General features: G+C 31.0%; 1 protein-coding gene across 2 annotated transcripts in view; it reads left to right on the top strand.

Moving 5' to 3' along the window:
- LOC118193368 (ubiquitin-conjugating enzyme E2 R2-like) overlaps positions 1-22151 on the top strand; it is a 44811-nt gene that overhangs the window by 11433 nt on the left and 11227 nt on the right. Inside the window, exons 2-4 of one of the 2 annotated variants that reach the window (XM_085810689.1) lie at positions 652-738; positions 10471-10568; positions 12608-12742. In XM_085810689.1, the coding sequence (XP_085666815.1) occupies positions 652-738; positions 10471-10568; positions 12608-12742 (320 nt within the window). The remainder of the gene's footprint in view (positions 1-651; positions 739-10470; positions 10569-12607; positions 12743-22151) is intronic. The other variant, XM_085810690.1, reaches the window with a different exon arrangement.

Genomic DNA, 22151 nt, shown 5'->3' on the forward strand with positions numbered 1-22151 from the left:
AACATCATCTTTACGAGTATAAAAATGAGATGTGGTGGAATAATTTTTGTATAAATTTTAACAAAGCAGCGTTACATTGAAGATGCCAGCCACTGTGAATTTTTTTTTTACTGATATGTTGGAAGCTGCATTTGATTGAAATTCATATGAAATCGATGAAGAATTGACAGAATAGGTTAATTTATCATCAGCTGCTCATCTCCTTGGAAGAAACTAAGAATACTTTCTAAGTTTGTCGGAGGTTCCATATGAACTTACTGATGTGAATCGATAAGAACTCATGAACATTTATGTTGCTGTTCATTCATGTGAAAAAATTCGTCATTTTTTGAACCATTTAGAGACTGGTGATGATATGTGACTGGAGATTTGAAGCTTTCAAAATTTCATTGAGAATATTATTCTCATGAGGCACTTTAAACTGGAATAAGACCTTTTTGTACAATAAAGTAGGTGATATTTTAGGAATGTCATAAAAAAAAATCTGATACAACATTAAAAGAGTGTTATTTCTGTAAATAATTGATTAAATTCGTATATTATTTTTTATTTCTTTAGAAAATTACATTACTTATGGGATGACCTAATAAAATATCTTTTATGTGTTGATGAATGTGAGTAAAAGAATTGAATTATGTTATATTTTCATAGGCTCATGTAAAATTCCCTGTTGATTATCCATATTCACCTCCCTCTATTCGTTTCCTAACAAAAGTTTGGCATCCTAATGTATACGAGGTAAGTTATTAAGAATGTAATTCATTTAAATTCTTTCCTCAAGTTGTTTAAATAGTATAAATTTTTTTAAGATATTGCAGTAACCAATGGTGAGAAACAGAATCATTGTATATAATGTATATAGGAGCATGTAAAAGTTTAGAGACTTTGTATATAATTCCTTACCACAAATGATTTAAAGCAGCTATCTTCAAAATACCCTTCCTCCCAATGTAATAATACATTTTTATCAGAATTCATATAGCCATTTTTTCTGACTACTAGAAATGCACTGCTGCTTTTATCTCATTTGTTGAAATGCAACAGTATTTCTGTAATCTTTGTTACATCAATGAAGAAACATAAAAATCATAGGACCTAAGTCAGGTGGGTAGATATAATATACAAGCATTAAGCAGTTTGGCAAGAAAGATTTACTTTCATGGAGAAGATATTTTCTGCTTTGCTACATCCGAGGCTATTTTAAAGACATAGTGGAGGGATGGTAGGATAGTAGTATCTTGTTGTAACAAATGGTGAATGCTTAGTTGATGTGTGCTATTCGCTATTGATGATTATCATGACTTTTGTTCCACTAAATTTTGTCTTGCTTCCGTGGTGTGCTATAAAAGGTTAAGTCTAAATTATGGTAGTTTAATTATTTGTTATACTAACTTAGTGTGATCATTATGCAGGGTTGCCACGCTACCTGGAAAACCGGAAAAAGTCAGGGAATTCGGAAATTGACCAAAAAATTCAGGGAAAAGCCAGGGAATTTTAAGTGTTTTCGTCAAAATCCTGGAAAAGTCAGGGAATTTCATACAACGATCCCGCAAAAAAAGGCTAGTTTTGTGCCGACGTCGGAAGAGATCACTTTTTTGGCGAATTGTGTATCACGTGAGTGTCATTCGGGCAGCTGGCATAGAGCCAATTTTCGCAGCTCCAATTTGATTGTCTTTTAGAAAGGCAAAGCAAGTTTCCCGCAATTTTTGGTTTCCAGTAACCTCGAGAATCGCATGTGCAGTGCATGAACTAAAGAAAGTACCTGTTCTTGTATGAAACAAAAAGGGTTTAATTCTAGTATACGGTACCATGAAGGTTAGAATAAAAAAAATATATATTGTAAAGAAGAAAAACCTCTCTGCAACAGACGTGGCTCCGTTCCATCACAGAGGGAAACAGCTGTGCATGCGCGATATATCTGTCGCCAAAGCTCAAAACCGGTGTCGAAGTTCGAAGGTCACGTTATCAAGAGTTCATAAAATGAATATCGTTTAAAATTTCTTTAAACTCTAAAGGAAAAGAAAATATTTTTTGGCGCAAGTAAATTAATTCATGGATTAGTTATTTTGAGGGGGGAAAAAAAAACTACGAAAATCCGTCTTTAAAATTATTGTGAAAAATCCAAGAAAAAACGTTTCTTCTTGGATTTTTCGCAATAATTTAAAAACGGATTTTCGTAGTTTTCTTTTTTGTCAAAGAACCAGAGTCGTAGCTAGGGTTTTTAGCGCTAGGGGACAACTGAAGATTTCGCGCCACTTCTGCTTGCCAAGGATGGAAAAGATTTAATTCTAAAATATCGCAACATCAGTTTGGCGCCCCTCGGATTCTGCGCCCGGGGACAGATGCCCCACTCTAGCTACGCCCCTGCAAAGAACGTTTCTTCTTAACACGTGTTTCTCAATTTCCTGCACACATCGCGGAGAGGGAAATTCTGGCCGCCAGGTTCCGTCGCCAAATCCCTTGGCAAATTTTCCCTCCGCTTTCTAGCCGCGTAATAACATTTACGTGTATGGAACCTTTTCTTCTTTACATAGACGTTCTTTGGTTAGAATAATCTCCATGTATGGTACAGCGGGATTTGGCGACATGATGATGAGCAGTAAACGGGTCATTTTGTTCTTGGCGACAATTTTCAAAATCGTGCGAAGGCCGAACCGTATACTAGGATTTTACCGCAAAAATCTTTTTTTTTTTTTTTTCTTTTTAATAAATACCTTGTCATTCTGCAGTAAAATAAAAAAATAGTAATCAGTCATCTAGGCTAACCATGTAATATAACTATATTCACTAAAATATCGTTTATTTTTCTAATTCAATTTTTAAGTAATTATCTTTATTTTTATGTTATTCACATCATTTAACGTTGCTTCTTCCCTCTAAATTTATTTATCATTAGTAAATAATATTTCCAAATTTCAGGAAATTTTCTCTGACATAATCCTAAAATTAATTCTAGCAGTATGATGACATCACAAAATTTAATGCACATATTTTTTCCTTATGTATGCTGTGAAATAAATATAAAATACCTCAATTTAGTAAAAAAATATCATTAAATAGATTTCTTTCTTTCATTTAGCTGCAGAATGTCTGCAAAAAAAGCTTTATTTTATTCCAGATTGGGCAGATTCTAATCTCAATCTTCAGTGGAGAAAAGAACTCCTATTATAATTATATTTGTGTTTTCAAGTGTTAAGGTGCCTTATAAGAAGACACCTCACACAAATTAAATTTACCTAAAATCTAACCTAACTTTTAGCATTGCGTTGTGATTTATAAGAACCAGATTAGCCTCATGTTGAACTGGTGATGATCATGAGTAATAATTAAATAAAACATACAATTGTTATCCAATGTATATATCTTAAATTTTATTAAGTTTCTTAAGTGGAAAAGTAAACAAAGTTATCAAACAAAGTGTACCAAGAATAATTAAGAATAAATGTCCTCTGGGATTTATTGAATAATAAAGTGAATTTGCTACACAATACAAGTAATACCATAATTAATTTACCTCTTAACACAGCCAACGTACATTACGTGGATAGACTGGAATTTTCTCGAAACATACCTGGAAAACCTGGAAAAGTCAGGGAATTTCATTCTCCTGTTTGAGTGGCAACCCTGTTTATGGGTAGTAGCTTATTACGTTTGGAATGTTCGAAGTCCTACTTCCTAGTCATTCTGACAAAATCTACATATGCAGGTGCCTGAAAGAATCAACTCTTGCATTAAGAACTACATGTGATGATTACAAAAGAACGTTTTACACAAAACCTGCGTCCTACACATGAACGTACATAATATGAAACGTACATAATATAAGTTAGATTTGCAATATGAACAGGGTTTGTATGGTCCTTTAAAAAGTCCTTAAGTGTTTTGGAAAAAAATTTTGGACCTTAAAAGTCTTTTAATTTCAGCCAATATCGGCAGAAGGTCTCAAATTTTATTCATCTGACATTTCTTTGTTTTTTTATGACCATCATTTTGAGTGAAAATTAACATTTTGGAGGAATATTTCTTGGCGATTCATTGACATAAATGTATATGATGGGTTATCTTATGAATTCATTCTTACTTCTAAATATAAATAGTGCAATACCTATGTTTCTAGGCACGAGGCCCTACTTTTATTATAATATAAACATTTAATTTTTTTTTTTCGAAAAAAGAGTTGATAAAATATTACATAAAAAGATAACATTTCTCTTCCTGGGATATGAATTCTTTTGTTATATGGGCAAAATGTGGCAACTTAACAGCTTTTGGAAATTTAAGATAAATTTTTATTTAAAATTTTTGATTTGATAATTTGTGGATTTTTTGACGACGCCGCGGCGCGCAATGAATTGGAAGTTGATCTGTCACCACTATCCTTTTCTTCAGGGCAGATGTTTTCATTTTATTTGGCTTAAAATTCCTTACTAAATGTAGTATTTCATCTCGATGTATTCCGTCTTTGATATGATTTAAATCAAATTCCTCGTTGTTATAATTTGCTTCCGATAGTGAAGAAAGTGACACAGAGGTTATTGAAAACGAAAAAATTTCGATTGACAAATTAGTCGGTATTCTCGACACAGCAATTATAGGGAAATTAGTCGGTATTCTCGACACAGCAATTATAGGACTTGAACAGTGGAACTTTGTAACTGAACAAGAAATTATGTCTGTTTATAGAATTAAAGAGAAAGTATTATCACATAAAAAGAAGCAACTTAAACAACTTACATTGAAAGAAATGTTTAATAAAGTAAACAAATAAATATTAAGCTTTTTTTTTTTTTTTTTTTTTTTTTTGTAAATTTTCATATCCTTTAGATCATAATTGTTCTTTATTTCATAAAGTACGGTTTCATATTTTTAATTTTATAATTTCTGCATGCTATCTAACCAAATTTAAACTGATGATCTATAATCTGGTATCGCCGAAGTCCCGACGAGTCCGGATTAACGACTTTTGACTGTATTTATTTGTTTACTTTATTAAACATTTCTTTCAACGCGCGCATACGTAAAGCATACATTATGCATAGTCAAAATTAAAAAATTGCAACCAGAAAACTATTTGATGTGTATTCGGGATATTTATAATGACGAGGTATTTGATTTAAATCATATCAAAGATGGAGTACATCGAGATGAAATACTACATTTAGTAAGGAATTATGAGCCGAATTATCAGAAACTTAAAGAGTATAACATAATCATTATCAAAAAATTACACTTAGTTGATCATTCATTAATCCCAAGGGTTTTTCCTTTAAAGAATATTACACTATTAAAGACACAGCAAATATTTTACCTGATCTTTAAATACTGGCATTCAATACGCAAAACACATATCACTGAACAAAAACTACGCGGTTATTATGAAATTCACTTTACTATCAATAAGTCCATGCTTTGTGGTCAAAAAGGCACCTGAAAAATTAAATTAAATCCTTGAGAGCGCGTAAACCGGCAAAAAGACGCTCACTGTAGTTACACACGAGAAATCACAGCTTGGAAAAACATTGCCGCTGATTCTGGAAAAACACTTATATTGAAGATACTCTATTCATGAAAACAGGATGCCACCCACGGCAGTTACTCACTGGAAATCACAGGTTGGAATCTATTGCCGCCGAACCGTAAAAACAGGATGCCGCCCACGGCTGTTGCTCACATCGTTGCCGCTTTTCAGAATCCAGAAAAAGTTATCTTTCGGAACGGAATCATGGTATTAATCGCTGGCTGGCATGCACCGCAATATCGTCTTCCAATGGGGTCCGGAACGGCACACCACGGAGCAATGAAACAGGAACCAGAAGGGATAAACCAGAGTAATGCGAGATACTTATACCTGAAGTAGACATGACGTCATCTCACGGCAATCAAGCTATCGGCACGACTGAGCTTTCCAGATGACGTAACATCAAGTTTCGTTTTTGCATCTTAATTAGGTTGGAACTGTCCATTCTTAATACAAACAGTGGCAGTGAAAAACGAAGTAATTGCTATGTCTCTTTAAAATAAGAACTAAACCTTATGTAAAAGTTAGAATTATTTCAATGAGGAGAGATGATGCAGAAAAAGGGTTACAATAGGTCATATTTTCCAACAATCTGTCAGCACTATCCTTATCTTCAGGGCAGATGTTTTTATTTTATTCGGCTTATAATTCCTTAACTAAATGTAGTATTTCATCTAGATGTATTCCGTCTTTGATATGATTTAAATCAAATTCCTTGTCATTATAAATATCACGAATACACATCAAATAGTTTTCTGATTGCAATTTTCTAATTTCGACTATGCACAATGTATGCTTTACGCATGTGTGCATTAAAAGAAATGTTTAATAAAGTAAACAAATAAATATAAAGCTTTTTTTTTTTGTAAATTTTGATCCTCTTTAGACCATAATTGCTCTTTATTTCATAAATTACGGTTTCATATTTTTAATTTTATAATTTCTGCATGCAATCTTACCAGATTTAAATTTATGATCTATAATGCGAAAAAACCTATAATCTGGAATCGCCGAAGTCCTGACGAGTCTGGATTAAAGACTTTTGACTGTATACATCCATGCAGATTCTTCAGTATTTAATTTCTTTAAATAAAATACAGGGCTCTAATATTTGAGGAAACAATATGAAAAGGGAAACACCATTTTATAGTGGATGGCACAAAATGCCAAAACGAAATTAATAACCCTTCGGAGCAAACTGCCCACCCTTTTTTTTACTTATTATGTGCTTTACCTTTCGGCACTACATTGAAAGAGAGGAATACCCCGTGGAGGTCTTTTTAAGGGAAACTGGCTTGTCCCTACGATACAAAGGGGAAAAACCATAAAAACGCCCATGCAGCAAGCCCGTTTTCCAAGACTCTAACCCTGGACTGAACTACCATTGTTCAGTGCCATTTACCACTTGAAATCGCACCTTTGGGCTAAAAAAAGATTAAAACACTAAAATTAGAGGATTTGAGAACAGTGTGTGGCTCTTGTAGAAAAAAGTTTTTGAAAATGTTAAATCAAGGGAATATATCATTGATTTTGAGATAATTTAACAAGTCTTAATTTTTACAAGTTTTAGGCTGGATCATTCTTAATAAGCAGTTTAACTTGGTGAGCCTATTTAACAAACGAATAGAATGAAGCTAACAATTTCTATTCATGGGCAATGAAAGTTTTGTGTGCGATATTTTATAATTATTCAAGCCGTAGGAAACATTGAAAGATATCTTGCTTCACCTTTATATTATCCTTAATATATTATATTAGAAAATGTAAAAATCTCAACTGTTGTCCATTTATTAAATTTCTATTATATGAGTCATTTGATAAAATCCGGCTTATTATTTTTTGCAGACTGTTGGAGCAATTTTATAAAAGTAAGCTTGAACTTTCAATTATGTCAAATAGAATTTCTGATATATATTTACTAATATGTAAAGGATCTACAAAGCGAAAGTATGTTTCGAAGTCCATTAAACAAAAAGTGGAATTACTGCGAAAAATGGATAAAGGCATATCCTTTGTTTATCTAACCATTCCGAAATCTGTTTATGAAATCTGTTTATAAATTTCACGCTGCTCTGAGGCGGGGGGGGGGGAGGAAGCATAGGCGCGCGATGAATTCGAAGTTGATCTGTCAGCACTATCCTTATCTTCAGGGCAGATGTTTTTATTTTATTTGGCTTATAATTCCTTACTAATGTAGTATTTCATCTCGATGTACTCCGTCTTTGATATGATTTAAATCAAATTCCTCGTCATTATAATTCGCTTCCGATAGCGAAGAAAGTGACACAGATGTTATTGAAAACGAAAAAATTTTGATTGACAAATTAGTCGGTATTCTCGACACAGCAATTATAGGACTTGAACAGCGGAACGTCGTAACTGAACACAAAATTATATATGTTTATAGAATTAAAGAGAAAGTATTATCACATAAAAAACGAAGCAACTTAAACAACTTACATTGAAAGAAATGTTTAATAAAGTAAACAAATAAATATTAAGCTTTTTTTTGTAAATTTTGATACCCTTTAGATCATAATTGTTCTTTATTTCATAAATTACGGTTTCATATTTTTAATTTTATAATTTCTGCATGCCATCTTACCAGATTTAAACTGATGATCTATAATCCGGAAAAATCGATAATCCGGAATCGCCGAAGTTTCGACGAGTCCGGATTAACGACTTTTGACTGTATAAAAAGTAAGCTGAAATAAGTAAAACAAATATAAAAAAATAGTATCATAATGAATATTATTATAATTCTTGGCCGAACTCTTTAAGAAATGAATTGTCAGCAGATATTTGGAGTCAGAATCGGAGTTATGCAGGTTTGGGAGTAAAAGATGTTGGAGCTGGAGTTGCTAAAAACACATTGATTCCAGTTTATGTTGGGTAATTTGAATTCGATATGAGATTAAAGTGAATTGAAAAAAAAAATTTAGTAACAAACTGAGTTATTATTTTTATTTATGGACTATATACATTAATAAATAGTTATTTTCTATTTTAGTGACATATTAATTAATAAATATATACATATAAGAAAGGAGAATGGATGTGATATTTGTTATTATTGATTAAACTGATTCATTTAGTTACAAATCTCATTGGTAAATTTAGGGAAGCAGCAATAGCATCAAAAACTCTCAAAATCGATTCCATTTTTAGGAAGCGAACTGAAAAAGGGGCAATTATTGATCAAGCAATGCAATGGGGAACTACATGTTTGATGATATAGAGGTTGTTGGAATTAAGAACTTTTTTAGAAGATATAGATAACCCTAATGTTTCACTAACAGAAAGATTGTGGAATGATCTTGCAGAATTAGAAACTCTTCTTTCTACACTGTTATAAAAAAAGCTACAATCTGAAGAATTAATAGGAGGGCAAGAATGAAATGTGATGTTTGTTCTTTCTGAAATGGAGGCCTTATTGCAGAAGGAATCATTTCTTCAATGAAGAAAAGAGGAAAATAGTTTGCTAGACAGTGAGATCTTGCTGAGTTCAGTATATGCATATCGAAAACACCAAATTTTGTTGAACGACAAACAAATTAAAAAGGCAAAGAAAGCCATCTATGAACGTTCATTAAAAATGAATTAAAATAAAATGAAATGCTATTGGAGTATTCAAATCAGAGCAGTCAAACTGAAGACATTACTATTGAGTCTGTCTCTTCCAGCAATGAATTAGCTTTTTAAAAATATTTGGATAATACTAAAAAGGCTAAGGTAAGGCGAATGGAAATAAAGAACCAAGAGCCTTTAGATATAAAAATAAAAAAATACAAACAAGATTTGTACAAAGCCTTTGAAGAAATAGAGAAATATGATTGCTCTTGCTAGACTCTTCTTTTAGAACTTATAAAAATATGTCCTGAAAAGTTAAAAGAAGTAGCCCTAACAGTAACAGCTCTTCCTCCTATTCAGGTCAGTGTGGAAAAACTCTTCTCAGTTCTGAAGTTTATGAAATCGGATATATGGTCTTGCGAACAAAAAGAACAAAGAAGGTCTTGCAAAAGCTATACTGTTTCGTAGAAATTACTTATACCAGTTTTTCCATTTCATAATAAATGCTAATTAATATAAATAATTTGCTATGCCATCATTTTTTTTTCTGTAGCATTTATTATTTTTTTATATTAAAAAAGGAATAAGCTGTAACACATGTGTATATGTTTACAAATACAATGAGGGAGTCAGAGAGTTGGTCATTTTCCCTACTGACTCCACAGCCCTAATTGTCAGTCTTTTACATGTTAAGAAACAGATGATAAAATATTGTGAAAAGATACGATTAAGTAATATCCTGCCAATTAATGGATTTGATTTCTGTCATGTTAGTAAAATTTGTATTTTTTTTTACTGCATGGTGTAAAGTATTCAGTATGTTAAAAATTGTTACAAATTAGTTAAATTTTACAACTATGAAATTGACTGTGGGTCAGGGAAGCTCACATTACGGTATTTCTGTATTATAATGCACTGCATAATAGGAACTGCTCAGTGTACTTTGAAATTTGTATGTTCCATATTGGCAATAAGGTTTGTCAATTTGCGAACTGGGTACGATGGCTATTTTGAAGAGGAAGTACCTTAATTATTTTCTTTTAGATCAAATAAGCAAATTTAAATCTCTCTCATTCTCTATATTCATATAGTATATAACTAATCTATGTGTACATGTGCTAAAGATCTTAACCTAATTTTTCTTTAAGTGTGGAACATTTAAATGTATTTTTCTTGTTGCAAGAATTTTTGAGATTAATGGTTTTAATCTGCTAATGAGATATGCAGCATTGAAACTTGTGTATTTTAAATTAAGGTAAGTTATTTGAATTTGCTACGTTAAATTTAGTTGTAAGTAATCAAATAGCCAATAATGAAGTTTAGTATTCCAAATCCTTCATTTTATGAAAACTTTGCACATGATTTTTCCCCCCTTTTAGAATGGGGATCTCTGTATATCTATTTTACATCCACCTATTGATGACCCTCAGAGTGGAGAACTGCCTTGTGAACGCTGGAATCCAACACAAAATGTTAGGTATGTAAATATGTGTACATACTCTTCATCTAATAATGTATATATTTTTTGTAATGGTTTTCAAAAACAGTTTGCAATTAAAATAAAGGGGAAATATACGATGTATACAGAATAATGTGTAGACAAAAGTAACTAAATTAGTAGCTTAGTCTACTTTATATGCTTTTTCCTGTGTTTGTGTTCATCTAGCATTATATTTTTAAGGTAATGTTCAACTTCTCCCATAATGGAAATTAGATCGTGTAGAACAGTTCAAATGAGTCATACTTTATATTCATTTGTGCTGTTTTCGATAGGCTGACTGTATGTCTTATTTTAATTTTTAATTTTGTCTTATTTTTAGCATTTTAGTTCTCTGCCTTAAAATCCTGTTATATAAAATTTTGAGTTTAACCCTTTGTTATAAGCACTTTAAAAATGTCAATTATAATAAGCAGTAGAGATGTGCTGATCAAGATTGGAAGGAATGGCAAAATATACGTTTACAACACTTGTGCATCTTAATTGTAGTGTTTATTTTTAGTTTTTATTCTTTGATGTTATTGATTTCAGCAATGCATGTCACATTTTTTTTTGTCTTGCATTTTTATCATTTTATTGTGGTAAATTTAGAATATCAAAAAGGAAGAAATGTATTTTTAACAGCAATCTTCAGAACAAATTAAAATTTATGAACTAATTAAATTATTTAGTGATGAGACTAATGAGGTGTTGTTTCTACTGCTTTGCATATCGAAAAATCAAAATTTGTCACATAAAAAATGAATACATATGAATGAAATGAATTCAAATGAAGAATGCATATTTTATGATTAGAAAATGCAGTATTCTTCGGCATCAGCTTAAAGTTTTTGTAAGCATTAAAGTTTGTTTGGCCTTTGAGGAGATTTTAAATCCAATTTTTTTAAAGTAATAATACAGTTTTGATCATCATTCTGTATTATAAAAATTTTGCTGTCTGTTCTAATTTTGTCTAAGTGAAATATAACCATCATATAAAACTGTATGGTATTTTAATCAAAAGTTTACAATTTTTAATAATACAATTATGTATTGAAAATTTGAAAATGTATAATAGTGGTTTAATAAACTATCAATCGCATCATTTATTTCCCTTAATCTTATTGTAAATGACATCATTACAAATGCATTTAGCAGTGACTATAAAAATATATAACAATAACTACTGTTTTGTGTTTATTTAGCAGTCACATTTTTTGGTTTTCTGTAGTATAATATAAGCATGATTTAATATATATATATATATATATATATATATACATATATTTAAAAAAAAAAAACTGGGATTTTCAGTACTTTAATAACTATGAGTGGTCTTTAATTGATGTGATATTTCAAGAATATAATTGGATTACATAAAATGTAAGATTACATTGTGTTTCCATAATTCATGGTTGAGTGCTTTTTTGTTGTTTATAATGAAATATTAATAATATTAGCTTCTTCAAATGTACCTTTGTATAAATGTATATTTGATTCAAATTTTAAAATTAATGTCATATTATTAGACATGATTTAAAACATTTCAGATTCACATTACTTTCATAGCTATTAGTTTTCTTTACTATCACAAACATCAATTTATTTCTGTTCAAATCAGCACAAGAAGTTTATATGCTACCTTAGTAAGTATCCAGATTTATTCCAATATTTTTTCTGAAAGATACTGATAATGTATGATTTGGTCAATTAATGAATAACATTCACAGCACTTTTTAAAAAATCTGAAGTGAAATTCTCTTCCAAATGTATTTTATGTAAATATATCATGCTATGTATAACTAAGACATTATTTGTAAATAGAATAATAATGAGTATTATTTCTAAAAGGGTCTGTTGTGGCATTTGGAATTACTATTTAAGTTTTTTCTTCCTTTTTTTATTGTAGCTTTGCAAAATTTATTTTTTCTTCTGTTTTTGGAATTAAAAATTAAATAGGATTAATTTGTTTTAAAGCATATTTTCTAGTTTCGTAAATATCTTATGTTGAATAATTTTGAAGTTGTATTTGATTTCAGGACAATATTACTAAGTGTAATATCATTGCTAAATGAACCTAACACATTTTCTCCTGCCAATGTTGATGCATCGGTTATGTATCGTCGCTGGAAAGAGTCTAAAGGAAAAGATAAAGAATATGAAAACATCATAAGGTAGGCATATAACTTTTAAATAATTATTAAAGTATCATGATATAATTATGTATTTCCAGACATGTGCCTTTGCTCACAGCAAAGCAAATGTCTTAATTACATATTTTCATCATATATAGCTAATACGGAATTTTGCACATTTATTTCTGGAAGAATTTATTTATGCTTGCATCTAATCCAGTGTTAAAGCTTTTACCATCGTTCTAAATGCACATCAAAAGATATAATAAATGCCAAAACAACATATAGGGAAATAAATAAAAGCTCTGTGTGTATTTTAAAAATAAAACATTAATTACTACTTTCTAAAGAGCTGTTTTGCTTTCTTTTCTGTTATCAAAATCAACGATGTATTCTTGAAGCTTATTTCATTACTTCAGTTGCTGTTACAGTAAGATTTCTTAAATGAAAGGTAGTTACTCATTTTGAGGTCTTAAATGGTTCTCATGTGATTTATATTTAGGACAATACATATCCAATAACTCTGAGAAAAGTTTATATTAGGGTATTATTACATTCAGTCTTTTTTAGAATAAATTGTGGAAGTTTAAAGGGATAATCTTTTTATGTCTCTGTTACATCTATCTATCTACCCCAGCTGTAACAGAAATTTTGACTTCAAATATTTCTGACAGAATCCTTCCTAATTAGTGTTCTAATTAACTGACATTCTTATTTTTCATTTAAATGATTTGACAGACAGAATAAGGGAAAGCTTGGCAAGAGGATGAGTCTGTTGGAATCATATTCAGATTTCTTTGAATAATCTATCCATTGTAAAAATTCTATCCTTAATATTCTATCCAGTGTTCTTTCTTCAATTCAATTTTATATGACAGTTCAACACTTCATGGTTCTTACTTCACTTGTGACTGAAAGAATTAGTTTGATAATTTTTTATTTCTTAAAAGACAGACCATTTCGTATGTAGTGTAACATATTTTGCAGTTTTTATCGAAATAACAGATGAGCATCTCATATAAATTACATAAAATTTATTCTCAATTCATGAAGATAGCTAATTTAAATACAATTCTGTCTGTTACAGCTTCACACTCCAGCTTACTATTATAGTTTCTTTGTCTATAAATTTTTTATTCACCTACTACTGGTAAAACTTTCAGAATCACAATTTGAAACATTTTCTCATGTTGCTGAGCAACTGCTACATGATACAAATATGGCATTGCCACTCCAGTAGCAAGGATAATAAATATAATTATTTGTTAAATAATAAAAAATTACAACCTCTCCTCCCTTCAAGTAAACTTTAATTGATATTTTTTTCCCTTTTAAAACAATACAATATCATATTCATAATTGAAATACAACATATAACATAATAATGTACAGTCAGAAAGAGAGGAAAGAACAATTTTTTTTTTTCATCTAAATAGAGAAACATAAAAATTCTTTAATCAGACCAAGGAGTACGACTTAATGCATCTATATTTTTATGGTTTTTACCACTTCAATGAACAACAGTGTAATTATAAGGTTGCAATACCAGTGCCCATCTCATAAGTCACAGATTTAGACTGGCGCTGTTTTTGAACCAAACTGATTATGATCAGGATCGGTCAACATGAGGAATTTAGTTTGCCATCTAAATAACATTGCAATTTCTTTACAACTGTAAACTTCTTACTGAGGTATAATACGGGATGTTCATTGTCTCGTTTATGTTTCTGAGCTAAAATAACACCCATACTAAAGTTTGAACCATCAGTTTGCAAAATAAACACTTTATTGAAATCAGGTGCATGTAATAGAGGCTTTTGCAGCAGTTTTACTTCTTTAACAACTTGCGTTTGTCTGTTTTCTTTCTTTTCAGATAGTGTTTGCTCCATGTGAGATGAAAAAAATTTTTTTTGTCTGTTACTTGCATTCTCATTGAATGTGGCAGCTTTGAGTATCCTTTTTCATGTTTATGCCTCTTTGCCAAGTTTTTTAGCGCGTGCTTATCTTCTGAACGTACTTTTTATTTCTCAACTTTAGACTTCATGCGTTCTTTTATCAGAAGTTCTTTGGCCTGCTGTTAACAAACTGTCAAACACATCTTTGCTTTTTGGAGGAGAAGGAACTGGGGAACTTATAGGGGAATAATCATACACACTATCAATAGAAGGTGAGTCAACTTCCGTATCAATAGCTCCAGTTTTGTCACCAGGAGGTGAAGGCTTTCTCTCAGATTTCTGTGAAGCACTGACAGAAACTTAACTATTTGAGTATTGGCGAAATTATGCTGAGTTTTAGCACTATTATTTGTTTGATTTTGCATCAGAGATGTGTAGTTCTGCATTTGATCCTTATATTTTTCAGGAATAATAATAATTCCCTTTTCATTTCCATTTTTATCTATTTTCTTTTTCACCAACAACCTTTTTTTTTTTTTTTTTTTTTAAATTTTGAAATCATTTGTCTTGCTGGAATTTTCATTTTTAGCTTCGCTAAGCAATGAGGCTAGATTTCTGCTCTGGTGTTGAGATTCAATTAATTCCTTAACATTAAATACGTTCTTAATTTCCTTATCTTCCTCATCAGCATGCAGTAAAATATCTCCATCAGTCTCAATAAATGATAGTTCTTCTAGTTTCTCCATTTTGGTGTCTCTACTTTGATCTTCTTGAGATCTTTTTACTTAAGATTGTGTCAAGACCGCATTTACCTTTTCTAAATTAAAGAACGGTTTATCTTTGAACACTCGAGCAGTTTTGTTACCCAATACATATCTGCTGGGATTATTTTTAACAACAGCTGCCTTTGTCTTTGTATGAACAAGTTCACAATTCATTTCAACATCTGCTAATGGTAGGCACACTAAGGGGTCATTTAAAGGATATTGTACCCAGATATGTTCTCCAGTTATTTTTGTGTTATCAATGTATTTTCGAGAAATAACGTCTATGGTGCCTCTGTCTCAAAGAATAGGCATTTCATACCCATTACCTAAATTGTTAATAGTATATGTCTCTAACCAAATCATCATTTAAAGATGTGCCATTTACTTTTTCATTTAGTTCTAAGCAAAGGCATTGAGGCTTAAGATGTTCGTATGACCTGCACTTGAAACAATATGGTCGATATCTCTTGTCATATAAATTTTCTTGGTTCTTATTTTGGAACTGATTTCTTTGTTAGACATCTTCTCTTTGTCGGTGATCTATCTGGTATTTTGAATCATGTCATTTATCAGAATGCTTAAAATGAGGCAGATGCTCTGTTTTTTTTTTTTTTTTCACACGATTTTTGTAACGAGGTTTAAATGATCCTTTATTAGTTCTCTCAGTTTGATTGTCAGAAAATTTTGGTTTTATTGTTTTTCTCACACCTTCAAAATCTTCAATTTTCTTAACCATTTCAGCAAATAAAATGATGGGGGTCTACTCATCCATAATATGCTCTTTGAAATCGATGCTTTTTAACTCTTTCGCATCAAGAGCAGCCAAATCTGTTTTACTCAAACATCGAAAACGCCCATGTCTACGAATTTCTTCTGAAATGCTCTTCTTCCCCTCCCCATGGCAAACTGATTACTACAGCGCTAACAATAACCTACTTAAGTAAAGTGAAACCTTCTTTCTTGGACACGTTCACCATGTGTGAAGTTCCTCCTTGGGAGGGGATTGAACCTTCGAACATCAATAGCTAAACATTGACAGTAAACAAAGGAAAAAGAAGGTGCATTAAAATAGCAGAACTATTTTTATTTTCTTCAAAAGAATGATTGACATGTCATTTTACGACTCCTGAAAGCAATGACCAATGCAGTAACATGATGGGGGAAAGCACTAGGTTGGAAATTATTCAGTCATTTCGGGAGACCTTCCGTTATCTGAATGCTCGGGTGTTTGAGGCGACTTTGCTGCGAAAGAGTTAATTTGATCAACCAGCACAAGTTCTTTTAGCTGTTCAAAAACTTTATTGTTTAATCCATTAAGCCATCCTTCTAAATAATTCTTTAATTCATAGTAAAACTCACACCAAGTACTTCCATAAAGCTTTTTGTTGTTTATTAAATAGTTCTTGAAATTTTTCCGCATTCAATTTAAACCAACGTAACAGTAGAGATTTTATATATTTATACTTTTTCGCATCCTCTTCTAGTTCTTTAGTAATAAGCTAAACAATATCAGGAGGCAACAATGAAATAAGTTGAGTCACTTGGTTTTTCAGTAGGTATATTCATAATTTTAGCTTGACTCTCAAATAACACCAGCAATAAATGATTTCATCTTCTTTAGGATTAAAATATGGCATGACATCGGGAATTGTGATTTTCATAGGTTCTATTACAGGAATTTATGTAAAACATTCTGTCCAATTAATTTTCTTTTATCTCGATAGTTATTTCAGTTTGTAGGAAGTTTTCACTTTTCTAGGTGTACAAATAGGAGCCTGAATACTGTGGCCCTTTATACATAAAAAGACCTGTTGTTGGTAATAAATATACCAGCCAGACAAATATGCAAAATCTGTCTTCTTTTGAACCCCAGTTTATTTTCTATTTTATGTCTTGTTGTAATTGTTTATTTTTGAAGTAAGTGTGTTTGATATCTCTGAAAATTTACACCCTTCTCCTATTGAAAAATTCGAAATCATTCAGGATTCTCAGTAAATGTATTTCATTCAATTAGATTCAGAATCATTCAGGATTGTCAAAAGAATGTGTTTCATTGTCCATCAGTAATTGATGGACAATGAAACAATACTGTGAAATAATTGTGCCAAAATAACTCCATGGTTTATTTATATACACATCTTTACACAATATGTAATATCTCTTCATATATTACTATATTCTTACTGCTTAAATTTTGTTATATTCAGTTTAGGGATACTATAATGCCCTCTATGGGAGATTCTGAATGCATGTATTCAACCATTGAAAAAGATAGCATACCTGTTACACAATTAAATTCTTTCTCCGTCTAAAAATAGCTTTAGTAAAAAATGTAGGGTTGTGAATGTCTAAATTTCAGATATGCTACATTTAATTGATTTTCAGAGTTAGATCAGTTTTCTCAATAAGTGAGAAATAAAAAATTTCTAGCTTACGCAAAAAGACCAATGGCCAGATTAAGTCCTGACTGAGGATACCATGAGTCCTAATGTTATGACTTTGGAATGGAAGATTTTTTTTCTTGCTATTTTGTGTGGGTAAATATAATTTGTTAAGTTCATTCATAACAAGTTACAATTCTATTAAGTTTTTGAGTAATTTGCTAGTAGCAAAAAAGACCTCTGCGGTAATATTCTGTATTTTTGCTTATTTGCTTGCTTAATACAGCAACACATGGGAGAAGTATCTACCTAAGGGGAGGAATACTTTCATCACAAACTTTCAAAGGAAGTTGACTTCCACAGAAACATTTACACTGCGAGCATTTTGCTGAGATTTATATTTAGCTCTTTGCTTTTTTAGTGTTCAGCCAGAAGTCTTATCTACTTTGGTGCAGTTGGACCTGAAATATGTCATGTTCTTTGTGTGCTTTTTTTATGACAGTTAAAAACTAAGTGAAATTTTTCACTCAATTATTTACAATTAAAAATGTGGCTTCTTATATTCTAATACATTCATTCCTAATAATTCTTAATCATATATATATTCTAGGAAGGTGCACATTGGCTTATATATGTATATAGATATCTCTACATATAATAAAAGAAAGAGTCTGTCTGGGTGTGTGTCTTTCGTTCGCGCTGCGTGTAAGCTAATAGACCCAAAGCTACGAAATTTGGTACATAGGTGCATCTAGATAAGAGCCAGTGCACTTCGAAGCGATTTTTTCGAAATTCAAATTAGAATTTTTTTAAATTTTATGTTTTGTGATGAAATCGAGTCATTTTGAGACATAATGGGCTACAGAAAGCGAGATTTTACTCTACACACTTCATTTTCACATCGTCATGAAACGTAGGCACTTAGCTATTTCACGAACTTAAAATAAATTTTGTGTTTCAATAAATCGATTAAGTACGAATTTATTTAACAAAGGGAGCTTAACACCTTTTCAACGGGATTTTTTCTAAAAAAGTTTATTTAAAAAAATGTACTGTTTAGTTTTTTTATTTTATTTTTGGACACGTTGAACTTTCATCCTTGCGACTGCTTTTACAAAAAGAATTTTGGAAAAATGAGAATATTTTGTATTTTTAAAAAAAAAATTAAATGAAGCTTCTGAGTACACTTCTCACATCTTTAAAAATGTGATTTTGGCAACAATTTTCATGTCTTATTGTTGTTGATAGATTTTTTGATGAAATCGCACCATTTTGAATAGTTTCATTCTTTTAGAAATATGGAGTTTGGCAACAATTTTTCATCGTATTTCTTATGTCTTTAAGAGATTGGCATACTTCATTGTCATTTTTATATATATATAATACATTTTTATTGATTTTTTTTGATAAAGTTGTTCTGCATAGTAAAATTCTGTGCGGATATTTATGTTTTTTGAGTTGCTTTCATGTTATTTTTTGCTTATTTCACTTTGTAAGATATTGAAAAGCTTTGCATGATTTTTTTTCTTCAACGGAAAGTTGGTTAATTTTTTTATTGGGATAATTAATGTTTCTATTAAGGGATATAGCTTATTTCACTTTAATTTTTTTCTCTTGAAAATATAAGATAAAATATCATTAATTATACTTTGCTTTTCAGAATTTTTTGTTTTTTTGTATTCTTTTATGTTGTTTTTTGCTCATTTCACTGTTTTTAAGATATTGAAAAGTTTTGAGTGATTTTTTTAGGAAACAAAGTTCTTAACCTCCTTTATACCATTTGAGTTCTTAAGATTTTGCAAAGGGAAGTTGGTTTATTTATTAGGATAATTAATATTTGTATTAAGGAATATTGCTTATTTCATTGTAATTTTGTTATAGGTAGTAACTTTTGTTTTTATGAAGTTGTTCTGCAGAGTAAAATTCTACGCAGTTTTTAAATTAAACGTTTGGTATTCCCTTCAGCCACTTTTTCGGTATATTTAAAAGTCAGACGAAGGCTGGCAGCTAAGCTGCTAGTAATATATAAAATAAGAAATTTAAAACTAATGTTTCACAAAGGCAAAAATTTTTAAATTCATAATTAATAAATTTGAAATAATCTAATAAATGCAACAAAGAATTTAATAAATGTAAAAACCAAAACTTTTAAACAATCCATACCCTAATTCAAATATTCAAAGGAATTCAAAGGAATATTGAAATTTTTATGTATACAGTAGTTGCATTCTGTTTTATTTCTACATTATCATGCTTTATTTTTAAATACGCATTAAAATTTTAACATGTATCTGTGACTTGTCAGTTCATAGAACATTTGCTAAAAACTAATAATGTGTTTTATATGCTTATTAATCCCTTGAGTGGCAATGGCATGACTGTCTTTATCTGGTCATGACACTTTTGTCCCTTGGTATAGATTAGTTTATAATTTAAAATATTTTGCTTTCTTACTTTCTTTAATGGTGTAAATATCAGCTTAACGAATGGAAGCTTATGAAAACAGAATCTAAAATAAGTAGTTATACAAATTTAGTTATTAAATGTGGTATCGATATAGAGCTTCACGAGCAGATCCAAAAACGTGCCACTCAGAGGATGAACTACATTCAAACTACATATTTGAATTTCAGCTAATGTTGCTGTAGATTCATAATTTTTGATGGAATTAATATTTTTTTTTAATTTTGTATTTATTTAATTATATGGATGAATGAATTGAATTTGAATGCCCTTTTTTTATATATTGTATTTATGTCTCAGATGACTTAGCTTTTATTTATTATTGCATCTACAGAATGCTTGTCACAATTCTAGCATTTTTCACTTGTATTCATTTTATTTGCTATATGTAATCTTCTTATGCTTTCAGCCTTTTTACTTCATCTTTGTAGGTGATAATTTGATCTCTTATTTTTGATTTTTGAAAATTTTTGCAGGGCAGATTTCTTTATTAAGCGTTTCATTTTATTCTGAAATATTTTTTTTTTTCTTGTGTTTACAATCCAATACCAGTTAAGGCTATTGAAAGTTGTACTTGGTGGAAGATTTACAAAACATATATTGCTTTTTATTCCAAGTGTGTGAATATATGAAGGCAATTTTTATTATGAAAAAATATCACATCATCTACATCAAATTTATTGATATCTTTAGTATAATACATCAATAAATAAGTTGATAAGATGGGAATGTATATACTGTTATAATTCTAGACATTTAAAAAGGCAGATACGACGCGTATTCGGAAACTAAGTACCATTAAAAAAAAAAAAAAAGTAAAACAATTTTTTGAATCCAATTTTATTTTTACATGAAAATACATGTCTTAAACTATTTTTCAACATAGTTTCCGCCAATGATCAAACACTTGTCATATTGGGTCACCAGTTTTTGTATACCATCGTCAAAGAAACTTCCCGCCAGTTTTGATAACCACGACTCCACAGCATTTTTCGTGTCATCGTCAGATTTAAAGCACTTGCCACCAAGCTCATGCTTCATGTGCAGGAACAAGTGATAGTCGGACGGCGCCAAGTCCGGGCTGTACGGTGGGTGATCGAACTGCTCCCAGTGAAACTGTCGAATTAATGATTGAGTGACACCAGCAGTATGGGGCAGAGCATTGTCATGGAGCAACACAATTCCTTTACTGAGCGTTCCTCTTCGTTTGTTTTGAATGGCACGCCTTAGTTTTGTTAAAGTCTCACAATATCGTGCCGCATTAATGGTTTCACCTCTGGGAAGAAATTCAGTGAGCAAAACGCCTTTCCTATCCCAGAAGACAGTGCACATGATTTTTTGTGATGACATTGTCACTTTGAACTTTTGTTTTTTCGGAGAACGAGTGTGTCTCCACTCCATCGATTGTTGTTTCGATTCTGGTGTGAAATGACACACCCAAGTTTCATTACCTGTCACAATTTGGTTTAAAAAGTTTTCTCTCTCATCACTGTACCGTGTGAGAAATGTCAGGGCACTACCAAGTCGCTTTCTTTTGTGAACATCAGTGAGCATTTTTGGAACCCATCAGGAACACAGTTTGCGATAATTCAAGTGGTCAGACACAATTTCGAACAAAACAGTACGTGAAATTTGTGGAAATGCCTCTGAAAGAGTTGTCATTGTGAAGTTTCTGTTCTCATGAATTTCTTCATCAACTTTCCTTACCAAATCATCGGTGACAACAGAAGGCCGACCACTCCGAGCCTCGGCGTGGAGATTTGTTCGACCTGCATTAAACATTCTTACCCACTTTCTCACCATTCCATCACTTATCGCGTATTCACCGTAAACTTCTGTCACTTGACGGTAAATTTCAGCTGGTTTAACATTCCTCGCGTTCAAAAATTTAATCACGGCACGAATCTCATAGTCAGCGGGAGAACTAATTGTCTTAAACATT

The sequence above is a fragment of the Stegodyphus dumicola genome, chromosome 2 (assembly GCF_044657685.1).
Source record: "Stegodyphus dumicola isolate Sdum_Otavi_A_Nest chromosome 2, ASM4465768v1".
NCBI classification, from domain to species: Eukaryota; Metazoa; Arthropoda; class Arachnida; order Araneae; family Eresidae; genus Stegodyphus; species Stegodyphus dumicola.